The sequence below is a fragment of the Meles meles genome, chromosome 16 (assembly GCF_922984935.1).
Source record: "Meles meles chromosome 16, mMelMel3.1 paternal haplotype, whole genome shotgun sequence".
Taxonomy (NCBI): domain Eukaryota; kingdom Metazoa; phylum Chordata; class Mammalia; order Carnivora; family Mustelidae; genus Meles; species Meles meles.
This window is the reverse complement of record NC_060081.1, coordinates 32,169,965-32,184,045: the sequence shown is the minus strand read 5'-3', so window position 1 is coordinate 32,184,045 and position 14,081 is coordinate 32,169,965. Positions and strand designations below refer to the sequence as shown.

Below are 14,081 nucleotides of genomic sequence, written 5' to 3'. Positions count from 1 at the left end.
CTGAGGTATGGGTCCTTCTGGGAGCTCACCTGGTACTCTCACCTGTGAGACTTGGAAGTGCCAAGAGTCACAACTCATGACCAGTGGTTTGAGAGGTGGGGGTTGAATCCTTGAGAATGAATGTTCCCCTTTCCACCTCTATGACGGCAACTCTAATGTGCATCCCATAAAGAAACCTGAAGGTCTTGGTGGGACCCTGGCCCCAGTGGCCCACAGGGGTGGCCAGTTGGAGAATGGACCCTTGCTGTGGAATTTCCTTCTTTTTCCTGTCTCGTGGTCCTCTGCCATCTCTCTTCTCCTTTCCCTAGGTGTCCTCCCAAGTCAAGCCATGTGCTCACAAGCCCTCAAGAGTCTCAGGTGAGGTGGGATGGGTCCACATCTTAGCCATGACAGAATTATAGTGGAATCTAAAATAACTCTTAAGGAGCACCTGGGTGGCTCAGTGGCTTGAGCCTCTGCCTTCGGCTCTGGTCATGAACTCAGAGTTTTGGGATTGGACCCGCATCAGGCTCTCTGCTCAGCAGGGACCCTGCTTCCCCCTCTCTCCCTGCCTGCCTCTCTGCCTACTTGTGATCGCTCTCCCTCTCTCTGTCAAGTAAGTAAACAAAATCTTAAAAAAAAAAATAAAAGAACTGTCATGGCCCACATGACAAATCGACCAGGAAACACGAGGGTAAGAGGATGGTGAAAAGAAATCAAAGAGACAAAGAAATGGGGGCAGGAGGAGCACAGGGGATGATTTCCACCAAATTCCGCTTTATTAGTAAAAACAAGAGAGTATATAGAAGTCTTACAGTGAAAGGGTGACTTATCTAAGTGTTGCTGCAGGATTAAAGGTTCACACACCAGCTTCATAATATTTTTCACTACAGACATACCAGCGCCAGGTGGTGGATGGTAAACATCATCCACTAGAAACACACTTGAAAGATTATCTCATAGCTTCTAACAGGACAGCAAGAACCATTAGAAGATTAACGAGTGCATCTGGGTTGTTTTGAAGGTCAAATATCTAGAGGGCATGTGAGAAGTCACGTAGGCGAGCAAGCAGCGCATGGCACAGGCTCTTTCTCAAATGCAACTCAACTCCATTATCCTCTGCCTTGAATCAGGCAGTGAGACATTGGAGGAGGCATAAGTCAGAGCCCGGTTTGGTTCTCGTCTCGAGCCTTACCGTGGCTTCCCACAAAGAACTCTTATGATCTAAAATTCCTTTGCCTTTGGAGACATGTCTTGAAAGAAGTTGCTCTGCCAATGTCGGAGAGATTACTGCCTATGTTCTCCTCTAGGATTTTGATGGGTTCCTGTCTCATATTGAGGTCTTTCATCCATTTTGAGTTTATCTTTTTGTATGCTATAAGAGAATGGTCGCGTTTCATTCTTCTGTATATAGCTGTCCAATTCTCCCAGCACCATTCATTGAAGAGACAGTTTTGTTTTTTTTTTCCATTGGCTATTTTTTCCTGCTTTGTCAAAGATTATTTGACCATAGAGTAAAAGCAAAGGAAACAAAAGTGAAAATGAACTTTTGGGACTTCGTCAAGATCAAAAGCTTCTGCACAGCAAAGGAACCAGTCAACTAAATGAAGAGGCAACACAGAGAATTGGAGAAGATACTTGCAAATGACACCACAGACAAAGGGCTGATACCCAAGATTTATAAAGAACTTCTCAAATTCAACACCCAAAAAACAAATAATCAAGTCAATAAATGGGCAGAAGACATGAGTAGACACTCCCCTAAAGAAGACATACCAATGGCTAACAGACACATGAAAAATTGTTCATCATCATTAGCCATCAGGGAAATTCAAATCAAAACCACATTGAGATACATCCTTACACCAGCCAGAATAAAAATTAAATTAGATTTAAATTAAAATTTAAAAATTAGCAAAATTCAAAATTAGCAAGGCAAGAAACAACAAATGTGGGAGAGGATATGGAGAAAAGGGAACCCTCTTACACTGTTGTTGGGAATGCAACTTGGTGCACCACTTTGGAAAACAGTGTAGTGTTTCTTCAAAAAGTTGGAAAGAGAGCTACCCTATGACCCAGCAATTGCATTACTGGGTATTTATCCCAAAGGTACAGATGTAGTGAAAAGAAGGGCCATGTGAACTCCAATGTTCATAGCAGCCATGTCTACAATAGCCAAGCTGAGGAAAGAGCCTAGATGCCCTTCAACAGACAAATGGATAAAGAAGGTGTGATCCATATACAGAATGGAATATTACTCAGCCATAAGAAATGATGAATACCTAACTTTTGCATCAACATGGATGGGACTGGAGGATATATTATGCTGAGTGAAATAAGTCAAGCAGAGAAAGTTGATTATCATATAGTTTCACTTACTTGTGGAACTTGAGGAATAGCATGGGAGACATTAGGAGAAGAAAGGGAAAAATGAAGGGGAGGTCATAAGAGGGGGAGACAAACCATGAGAGACTGTGGACTCTGAGAAACACACTGAGGGTTTTAGAGTTGAGGGAGGTGGGGGATGTGTTGGCTTGGTGATGGGTATTAAGGAGGGCATGTATTTCATGGTGTTGTACATAAGCAATGAATCTTGGAACATTACATCAAAAACTATTGATGTACTGTATGGTGACTAACATCACATAATAAAAAATAAAATAAATGTAATTCCATCTGCCCACAGACTGGATTTACTGAATTCAGTTTTGTAAACAAAGCTTGAATCCAATCAAACAGCCATTTTTGTCAGTCAAAACGATATCCAGTTACTGTCCCAAATTTTATGTGCTGGTTTTTGGGATTGTGTATACATGGTCTGAACATTATGAAAGTCAATTTGTTAGTTTCTCCTTGTATTTCTGTCAATTTTTACTTTATTCTTTTGGAGTTGTGTTTTTAGGTGTACACAGGTTAAGATCCTGAATTTTCCTCATGAGTATTTACCATATGTAATTTTATTCTTGATCTCCCATCCTATTTTGAACTATAGCCCATTTTCTCTGGTATTTAATTCATATTTATTTGGTAAATATTTTCTATGCTTTCAGTATCAATAGTTCCTCATAATTACACTTTTAGGTTGAGGTATATCTCTTGAAAAAGCATCTAGTTGGGATTTTTTTATCCATGTCAACAATCTTTGTCTTCAACAAAAGAATTTACTCCATTTACTTGGAATATAATTATTGACTGTTTTGAATTTGTTTTCACTAATTCTTTTTTATGTGTGTGGACAAACTTCTCACCTTTTCTTTCTTTTGTTTCTTTTAAATGTGTTTCTCCTTTCTTTCTATAGCTCAGATTGCTCAGATTCTCTTATTTTACTTTCCCTGCTACTATATTAAAAGTTGTGTTTCTATTTGTGGTTAATCTAGAAATTGTAACAGTCATATTTACTTAAATTTAAAGCTCTCCCAACCACTGGAAGGATTATAGGATGCTACTCCCATCCACTTGTACAGTCTTGTTGTTCAGGATTTTGTTTCCCTCTCTGATTCACTCCACCACGTAGACATTGCTGTTCCAGTTATATAGCTAATGATTGTTTTTGATTTACCCACAAGTGCAACAACTTCCTTCTTATGGCCCTCTTGAATTCTCGGTCTTCATTTGGGGCTAATTTCTCTTTCTCCTGAAGGAATTCATTAGTGAGGGAGTCGAGTGGAGCACTCTATTAGTTTTTGTTTTGTACTTTGCACTTGTTCTTGAAAAATGATTTCACTAACTACACTATTCACAGTTGGCAATTATTTTCCCATAATAATTTAAAGATATCCCACCAGTGCCAGATGTCAATTTAATCACCATTCCTGTGTAGGCAATCCATCTTTTCTTTCTGTTTTTATGACCTGCTGCTTGTCTTGTCTTTGTTTTCTGACAATTTTACTATGATGTGTGTAGGTGTTGATTTCATTTTACTTAACCTGCTTTGACTTGTGCACTTTAGAGACTGAGTATGTCTTTCGCTAATTCTGGAAAATGTGCAGCTTTTAAATCAATGAATATTGCCTCTTCTTATTCTCTCCTCTGGAACTTCAAGTGTGTGTGTGTGTGTGTGTGTGTGTGTGTGTGCACGTGCGCGTGCCACACTGCATGTCTTGCATCCTCTTTTTCAAATTTTCTATCCTTTTGACTCTATGCAACATATTTAATGGATAAAATTTGATTAGTTATAGATATTACAAGTAAGATGTTTGGACATACATCCCTGATCTTGTTTTATATTTTCTAACTTACCTTTCTTGCTTTGTCCTTTCCCATGTTACTCAATCCAGCTTGTTTTTTGTTTATTTGTTTGTTTGTTTTTGTATTTTGATTGGCCAACTTTTGTTCCATTTCCTTCACCAATGGTTTGTAGTTACATTCTCTATTTCTAGTTTTCTAGAATTATTTCTGATTTCTAAAAGCATACTCTATGTGTGTTTGGGCTATAGTTTCTTCTCCAAATTCCACCATTTGCCTTCCATCTGGCAGGGGTTCCTCCTCGGGATTTTTCTTCAACCATGGTGTTATGGATCAAATGTTTGTGTGCCTCCAAAACTAGTGTGTTGAGATGCTAACCCCAGCGTGCTGACATTAGGAGGTGAAGCCTTTGGGAGATGCTGAGGTCATGAGGGTGGAGCCCCCAGGTTGGATTTAGTGCCCTTGTAAATGAGACCCTAGAGTGATTGCTTGTCCCTCCCACCATGTGAGGGCACAGTGAAATGATGGCTGTTTATGAGTCAGGAAGAGGGTTCTGGCACTGAATCTGCCAATGCCTCATCTTGGGACTCCAGAACACTGAGAAATTAACTTCTGTGTTGAAGTCATCCAGTTGGTCGTACTTGTTATAGCAGCCCAAATGGACCGAGACATGAAGCTTATTTTTCCCATTTTATCAGAATTTAAAAATAAATTATTTTGATTATTTCATATACCCAGTCCATCACCATGATCTCTCTCTCTCTCTCTTTCTCCCTACCATATATGACAGATGTTTCATGTCCTTAGCCAGAGGGTGTGTCCTTTGAGTTCAAGACTGCCACACTGCCTTGGACACAATCTTTGCTCAGGAACTCACTAAAGAGACAAAAACTATTTCAAGGGGTCTCATTATTCAGAAGACCCTCTTGAATTTCCTTTGATGATGACATGATTTCAAAGAATGTATTGTGGTCATCTGGTTGACCTGTCTTGTAGTACAAATATTGGGTTTCCCAGACAGGATAGGAAGTAACGTTAACATTAAATGTAGACTTCCCATAAAAAAGAATATCTTGTCATTTGCAACAACATAGATGGATCTAGAGAGTATTATGCTAAGTGAATTACATCAACGAGAAAAAGACAAATACCTTATAATTATATGTGGACTTTTTTTTTTTAATGTGTGGAATTAAAGAAACAAAACAAATGAGCAAAGAAGGGGGGGAGCAAAACCAAGAAACATACTCTTAATTATAGAGAACAAAAGGACGATTACCAGAGGGGAAGGAGGTGTGTGGGGAGAATGGGTAAAAAGGGGGACTGGGATTAAAGACTAGACTTAATACTGAAAAAAGTTAAATGAAGAATTCATCGCCAGGTGGCAGTGTAGGTCGGCTTTAAATTTCTCCAAACACCATGCATCAGATGTCTGGTGCTACCAGATTTATATTTTCTACCACTGGTTTTCTGAACAAGTCAATGAGTATACATCCTCCTGTATTATCAGCTGGTGCTTTCAGGGTTGGGGTCCTGTTTAATCTGTCTTTGGAACCAGCACCCAGAGAAAGCAGTGTCTTCCCCCAGAGAAAGCAGTGTCCTCCCCAGGTGGCCAGCACCTGTTTGCTGGCTGAGCCCTCTGTTTTCAGGGTGTTTGTCTCAAAGTTGTGCTGTATGTAAAACCTCATATTTGGGTTGATTGAGGTGAGAGGCTGGGGAGCCCATGGAAGCATTCCTGTTGCCACAGGCAGAGATAGCAAGAGTGGTTTCAGCTGCCTTTTGCCTTCTTGGGGCAAGAAAATGGGCCCGATAGCACAGACCTGCTCAAAGACTGCTCCCTGGATGCCCTTCCTCCCCCAGAGACTCTTGTGATGGAGAACCCAAGCATCCAGAATGATCACTGCCAGACTAGTATCTGAGTAAGGATACACACTGCACTGAGACCATGAAGGGGACAGGGTGGGCTCCTAGTGGGCATCAGGGTCTTTGAAGAGGAGTGAGTAGACTCTGCAAGCCTGTGCCAGAGGATAAACCCACGGGATGAACCATGAGGACAAGTGGTCCCTGGGCCTTTCCGGCACATGCAGGAAATCCACACACTGTTCAGGATGGCTGTCCTAGTTTGGGAGGTGGCTTCTCTGAACAGTGTTGCACTTGGCTGTCTCATCCACTTTGCCCTCTGGAGTATAAGCCTCCTGATCCTCCTGTTACCTGCCCACTGAGTCACCAGTTGAGCTCAATGGGAACCCCAAGAGTGAGCTCAGAGCCTTCCCTAGTTGTCCACCCCCCTTAATTTTTTTGTTTCATCCAAGTTGAAATACAAACCTTCCCAGGCAGAACTGGCTGCCATTCTCAGAAGCTGCTGGACCAGAAACCCATCAGACCGTCCATCCCTGATGGCACTTCTGTACAGGACAAAGCCAATTCTAGGTGGGCCAGCTTTAAAGAAAGCTGCAGACCGTGCTACTGACTGCATCAGTCAGGTGTGAGCTGTGGCAGATGGTATGTCTCCTTTGGAGCCCTGGAGTTCTTCCTGGTTTTCACCTCCTGTGCTGCTCTTTGGTAGGAAGTGCTCCCACCCTGTAGTTGCTGTGTATCATCAGGTTAAATCCACAGGGCATGGGGTCAGGCAGCTCATCCACAGGGATGTGGTGTGCAGTGTTACAGGATGGGAGACAAAAGTTGTGCTGCATCTGTATGAGAATCCTTGAGCCCCCACTGCCAAAGGGGATGGATACAAACCTCCCCAGATGTCGTCATGGCAACACTGCAAAGTGGGAGCCTGGGGGGAAGCTTTCCCTGACACCCTTCTGAAAGCACTTCTAGACTCCCCGCCCACCGAGTGTTCTCCTCCTTCAGATCTGGTTCAAGCCTCCTATTATGGAATTTTTGTTTGGGTTTTATTTTGCATTTCACTCCTTTGAGTGACTGTCTGTCTCTCTGCCTCTCCCTGTTCCCACCATGGTAAGCTTGAGCTCAGGGGCTGTGTTGGGGTCATCCTTGTCAAGCTGTCAGCCCTTAGCCCTGGGCTGTGCACACAGGAGGGGCTCCACAGATCACCTCTGCATGTCATTGAAGACAAGTGTAGAGTGGGTAAGCAGAGTGCTTTGAAGGCTTTTGTGGAAGCACCTGATTTACAGATTTTGTGACTCAGGGCTAGGTCTTGCTGATAGGGGGCAGGCAGTTCTCCCAGGTCCATTACCAACAAAGCTGTTTCTAGGAGCACCCACGTGCTCTGAGTAATGTAGGTGGTTGGATATAAGGAGGCAAGAGTCAAAGGCGGCGTTGGTGGATTATAGCCTCCAACATGAACATCAGGCCTACAATGTAAAGCAAGCCCCAGCTTCCCATGGGAAACCTCCCAGGCCTCCCTACTTCTGCACAAGCCAATGAACAGATTTCAGTGCTGAGGACTTTGCCCAGGGGCCTGTTGGGAGAACATGTAACCAGCTCTGCCTGGATGGTTGGCTGCTCTCACAGCACCACTGGGGCAGCAGGGAAGCAGCCTGGGGAATATGGCTGGGGCAGGTGGACAGTGGCTCCACTTGGTTCTAGTCATGGAAGATATGTTTCCAGGAGGCAGAAAGGATGGCTTTGGCCTCAGGGACCCCAGGGCTATGACCCTCAGGAGGCAGGTTCCCAGGTCATCTCTTGGGTAATGGGCTGGCTGCTGGAAGTGCAATTCTGTACCACCTGAATTCTGAAATGTTTTATGTCCACATAATCACTCCTCTTTACCCAACCTGAAGAAAATAAGAACTAGGTACGTCTTTATTTTTTAAAGGTTTCTTTGTTTATTTGAGGGGGCAAGGGGCAGAGGGAGAAGAAGAGTCCTAAGAAGACTCCAAATTGAGCTGGAAGTCCAATACAGAGCTCATTCTCCAGACCCAGAGATCACAACCTGAGCTGAAACCAAGAGTTTGATGCTTAACGAACTGTACAACCCAGGTGCCCCTGTACTTCTCTATTTTAAAGTTGAGTCAATTCTATGTACTTTTCTCGTTGTTCTCATGAGGCTCTTCCTCTAGAAGGCTACTTCAGCTCCCTTACAGCACCACACCTGAGTTCAAAGAAAGCTGGAGCTTCAGCTGGGGCTGCAGAGTCTAGATCTGGTTCTGTCAGTCAGGGATGCCCCCTGTGGCCAGGCATCAAAGCAATCCCCCAGCCTGTATTCAAGGGGTGGGGGACAGGCCCCCCTCTCCACGGAGCAGCACAGTATCCCTTATACACAGGGGATGAAGTGTCAGTGGCAGTCTTTGGGACACTGCGCCACAGTCATAATCTTCATGGACAGTTTTGCATTTTCCATTAAAAATGAAGATTCAGGGGCGCCTGGGTGGCTCAGTGGGTTAAAGCCTCTGCCTTCGGCTCAGGTCATGATCCCAGGGTCCTGGGATCGAGCCCCACGTCGGGCTCTCTGCTCAAGCGGGGAGCCTGCTTCCTCCTCTCTCTCTCTGCCTGCCTCTCTGCCTAGTTGTGATTTCTCTCTGTCAAATAAATAAATAAAATCTTTAAAAAAAAAAAATGAAGATTCAGGCCAAATGGTGAGGCAGCTACTGAGATGGCAGCAGGAGTGCTGGGTGTCAGTGCTACTCTTTCACGTGACCGCTGTGGGCTTTTCAGTAAGCCTGTTTATTTCTTTGTGTATCTGTCCCACCAGGGGGTTGGTCATTGGTGGTAGCTGTAGATAATTTTAAAGCTAACTAAAAAATGTGCTTGGCACAGAGCAAGTCACATGTGTAATGCTAGCTATTTCACTCCTCACCAGCCTTAAAATCCTCCGTTCTCTGGCAGGAGGCGGGCATCATACACACACACACACACACACACACACACACACACACACACACACACTCACGCACACGCACGCGCAGTGCACACACACAGACACACACAGCAGGGCCTGGGGCTGACTTCCAGTGGAAGCGCATCTGACATGTTCTCCTCTGCCTGATCTTTCCCTCTGCAGATCATACAGCTAACAGGAAGGAATCTTTCCCAAACCCAGAGAATGCAACCAACCAGTTTTCCAAATCCCTGTTCTCCTCTGCTTGCCTTCTTTATTATACTTTTACATCTTGGGTGTTGAAATCTTTAAGAATCTGGTTGAAAGAAGATCCCATGAGGTTCCTTCTACCCTTCTTGGCTTGAGGACAACAACATAGCTTCCACTACTGATCTTCCTGTGTGCCCACTGCCTCACTTGAAGGCTGGTCTCCGGTCTCCGAGCTCAGCTGGCTTGGGTGACGTGTTGTCCCTCCACCCTCCCACCTCATATTATTAATTTCATTTATAGCAGAACCAATAACTCATGCATTCAAGGCAGTTTGTCATGCATACCTGGAAATAGATCGAAAGATTGCTGAAACATGCTGGGTAAACAGGAATCTGGTGTCTGCCTGTCTCCTGGACCCGTGCCAAGTTCTTTAGAGGCGGGCAGTATTTTTTTATAATACATCTGAATTTACACCACAAAGACAGCCTCACCACCCCGAGCCCCTGCCACCGTCACCCCTGAAATTCCATTTAGTTTCAATTTCACTGCTCAAAGCCAGCTCTGTGGGCGCCGCACCCTGTGAAGGTGACGTGTCGCTGTGTCACCAACCTCGTGATTTAGAGGAGCTGCCCGCCAGCCCCCAGGCTCCTGCGAGGTCCCGCTCGGTGACAGGAGAAGGACCCACATCTCCCCGCACAAGGTGAGTACACAGAGGCAGTGCTGCCCCAGGAAAGGGCAGAATCCCTTCACACGCTGCCCCCCAAGGTTGTCTGGAGTCACTGACGGGGCCCCCAGAGCAGGTTGTGTGAATCATTAAAGAGGCAAGCTGCTTGCAGACAGCAAACCTGCTTCTCTTTAATGCTGCATCTAAGGAAAGTGAGATGGAATATAAGAACATTACAGATATATGGACCTTTTGACAACAGCCTCATTTCCCAAAATGTATCCTCCAGGGCCACGGGCATACGCATGCACAGATGACACACATTCAAGGGAAGACAGGTCCTGGGCTCTGAAGGCAGGAGCCCAGGCCCAGGTTGGAGAGCTGGGCTCAGCTGCCCTCTTTTCGGGGAGCTCTGTGGTTTCTGCCTTCCCAGCACCCACCCCCACCCCTTCTGCTGGTAACAGACCCTCTGTGTGCACCTGGGGATTCCACTCCTCATCAGCAAGGGGCAGGTGGAGCGACCCCACCTTCTGTGTGGTCATGAGACACAGACACAGCCAATCAGCACTGACTCGTCCCACACAGTGTCTAGTTCGGAGGGCTACAAAGACCAGGTTGGTCCTTTCAGGACTCGTATTCAGATGACTGGTCAGGTCAGGTCTTCTGTTGCTTGGGCTATTGACGAGGGTACAAAAGGGCTGCCAGTGGCCATCTTGCTAATAGAAGGAGAACGGTAATTCAAAATGAAGCTAATATGTGCAGTATAGAACCAAACAAAGGCCAGAGGTCAAAAGAAACCTATTTAGCCCCTGGATCCAGCCATGCCTGAAGACAAAGAATGTCTGGGCTTTTGAGTTACCTGAGTCAATAGATGATATTCTATTTTTTTTAGCATAAGCCAGTACGAGGTGGAATTTACTCTCTTCTAACTGGAGGGTGATATCTTGATAATACAACTGAGACCCTGGATACTGAGGGCCATAGTCTCCCCACCCCTTCCTGCAATGGTTTGGCTCTCCTATAGCCACAGAGTCTGCTTCGGAGTTAATGGTAGTCTTTGAATTCCTTCAAGTGCTCTGCTTTGTAAAAAGCAATCTCTCAGGTTGTCAGAGTGCGAAGTGTTCTGATTATATGGAGGAAATGTATCATTTTAAAATGAAAACGGAGAGCGGGTTTTCTCTAAGGTCTTTTCTTTGAAACTGTATGTCACCTCTTCCAGCATTTTCAGCTCCCCCCCCCCCCCCCCGCTGTGTTACTGATTTAGAGGCAAGTAGATATTCCCCCAGCATCCAGCAGCCTTTCTTCCCAGCTGAGTCGACGCCCACCCTCAGATTCAGAGCTCGGGCAGATGGCTGAGCCCTTTGCCCAGCTGCGTGCCACTGGCTCCCCTCTCCCAGCGGCCATGAATAATATGTGTGAATACACTTGGCTTAGGTTGAACTATTAATTTTACTTTACATAGGTGGAGTCAATGGTGTTTTGCACACAACAGGAAAATCTATGTAAATGAACACACACAATTATGTAGAAAGCTGTGCCGACACATGCCCCCGGATGTGGCCGGGCTGCCACTGAATCCTGTAGCATGGGAGGCCGATCCTGACTTCCTTCTAGACCCCAGGGAAACAGCCAAAGCTCAGACAATGCTTGGGTTTCTGATTACAACAGAAAACACGGTCTGGGTTGGAGACCCTGTGTCTCCCATTTCTGTGGGAGCTTTCCCTGACTCTGATGATGCTGGAAGGGAAAAAGCTCAATGTCAGCTGCAGGGTTGGAAATGAGGGCTTCGTTATGATTTTATGCCGATGTAGTTAAAACCCTCTGCCTGCCTTCTGCCCAAATGTGTGCTTCCCATGACCTTCAGGGAAGACAGCGCACGGGGTTTTCCCGAGTCTGTTGGTATACTTGTGCAAGACCCGGGACTAGTCTTTCCCGACGCAGGGGTGCTTCTGGGAGGAGGTCCCGTCTGAAAACCCACTAGGTCCTCTGGCCTCTGGTGGATTTACTGAAAGCAGAGCCTGAGACGGAGCCTGGCTTGCACACAGTTTGCTTAAGGCTATCTCAGCTGATTTCTGCATGTGAATTTTTTTATCTTATAACTTTTACTTTGTGCATGGGGGTGGGGTGGTCTCTAAAGTTTTCTCCATATAAGATCGTGTCATATGCAAACAGATAACTTTGAAGTTTGGATGACTTCATCTCTTTCTTTTGCCAGATTGCTCTGGCTTGGACTCCCAGTGCTATGTTGAGTAGCAACAGTAGGAGCAAGCATCCTTGACTTGTTCGGATCTGAAGGGAAAAGCTCTCAGTTTGCCACCCCTGAGTGTGGTGTGAGCTGTGGGTTTGACATATGAGGCCCTGGTTGTGTTGAGGGACATTTCTTTCTATTTCTAGTCTGCTGAGAGTTTTCTCTGATGAAGGGACTTGAATTTTGTCAAATGCTTTTTCCAAATTTATTGAGATGGCCATATGATTCCCCCCCCCGCCCCGTTCTGTTAATGTGGTGGGTCACATTACTTGATGTTTGTAGGCTAAACCATCCTTGCATCGGGACAAAACCCACTTGGTGTCCTGTCCCATCTTTTCAATGTGCTGTTGTATTCAGTTTGCTAATCCATATTTGCCAGGGATATTACCTGGTGAAAACAACTTTCTTGTGTCTCTTTCTGGTTTTGATGTCAGGGTAACGCTGACTTCATAAAATGATTTTGGAAGTATTCCAATCTCTTTAATTTTTTGGAGCAATTGAGAAGGATTGGAACAGATTTTCTTTTCAATTTTTTTTTTTTCTTTTAAAGATTTTTTATTTATTTGACAGACAGAGATCACAAGTAGGCAGAGAGGCAGAGAGAGAGAGGAGGAAGCAGGCTCCCTGCTGAGGGAGCCTGGGAGCTTGGTCCAGGCCTCTGCCCCCTTCCTGCAGAGCGGGAGAGCCTGGCCCCCAGACCCACTGTGCGTGGCGGGTGCCGGCCCCCGGGGGCGGCATGCTGGGCTGTGCCGGGTGGCGCCCCCGGAGAGGCGGCGGGGCGGCGGGAGTTGCAGGAACCCCCTCTCGTGGCAGATCAGCCTCGCTGCTCTTCAGGCGGCACAAGCTGTAACCTCGAGAGGAACAAGTGCGGCGCCTCCGGGCCCGCTCCGAGGCTGCGCCTCGCCACTCGCCCGGGCGGGACGAAACTTTCCCCGGCGAGCTCGCCTCCGGGGATCCGGCCCTCCGTGCAGCTCCGTTCCCGAGGAGTCGAGCCGCGGTTTGGAGCTTTCCCTAGGAAGGAACCCGCACCCCTCGCCCTCCCCCATGGCGCTTTTGGGGGGCGCCCCGGCCGGCGGCGGAGTGTGGAGTTGAGGCCTTGAGGGCGGAGGCCCCGCAGAGGCAGAACTGCGAGCAGCGCCCCTGGTGCCCCTGTGCGCTGGCTGGGGAAGGGGGCTGCGGCGCTCCCGTCGTCTCGGCCCAGCGTCCCTGCCGCGCCGCGCGGTCTCTTCGATGGCTCCCCACCCGGCCTGGCCGGCCTGGAGCCGCCACTCCCCACAGCCCGGCCAGGGCGCCTTGCTGCCTCCGGCGCCTTCCGCGGGGCAGGGTCCTTGGGTGCTCCAGGACAGGCGGACACCCACCCTTTCGGGTCAGTTCGAGGCGCTGTCTCGCCTGGTTGCGCTAGAGATGGGTGCTCCGAGGGCGGACCAGTGTTCAGCGGAGCAGAGGCGGGAGGCCTGGAGGGTGGAGCCCGGTCTTTGGGAAGCCTCCCTCCTTGCTCAGAGCTGAGCGCCCCTGGGAGGTCCTCCTTTCTTGCTCTGCCGCCGCCTCCTGTCCTGGTGACCCACGGAGAACACGTGAGCCTACAGGCCCTCGGCACCCAGAGCCCAGCGTGGTCCTCAGGCTGCCGCTGGCCGCTGCTCCCTGCTCTCTGAGGCTTCCTGTGCTCCTCACATGCTGCCCTCTGTGGAGCGGGAGAGGTCCTCCCAGGCAGCCCTCCTCCCGTCAGCTGGCCCTCCTCCTCACCCAGCACCCTGACCCCAGGCCAAGCCTGCAGGGCCCCCTTATGCAAGCTGGGCTCCCGCCTGCCCCTTGCGGGAGCAGAGACCCCTCTCCGCGACGCAGGGTCAGAGGGGTCTAAGTCAGGTGCTGCCTCCTGCTGGTCCCAGCCCCATCGCTCAGGTCAGTTCCTCCTGCCCACACCTGGGTGTGAGCACAGGACAAGAAGGGGTTTCCAGAGCCAGAGACCACATTCGCACAACTTTGGTCACCGCACAGGGTGACAGCTGTCC

General features: G+C 47.5%; 1 protein-coding gene across 1 annotated transcript in view; it reads right to left on the bottom strand.

Annotated features, from left to right (window-relative positions):
- Positions 1-13,118, bottom strand: part of LOC123926579 (collagen alpha-1(I) chain-like) — a 94,659-nt gene extending 81,541 nt beyond the window's left edge. The window contains exons 1-2 of the mRNA XM_045980535.1: positions 13,102-13,118; positions 12,776-12,916 (exon numbers count right to left, since the gene is read on the bottom strand). Coding sequence (XP_045836491.1) covers positions 12,776-12,916; positions 13,102-13,118 — 158 coding nt within the window. The remainder of the gene's footprint in view (positions 1-12,775; positions 12,917-13,101) is intronic.
- Between the last annotated feature and the right edge of the window lie 963 nt (positions 13,119-14,081).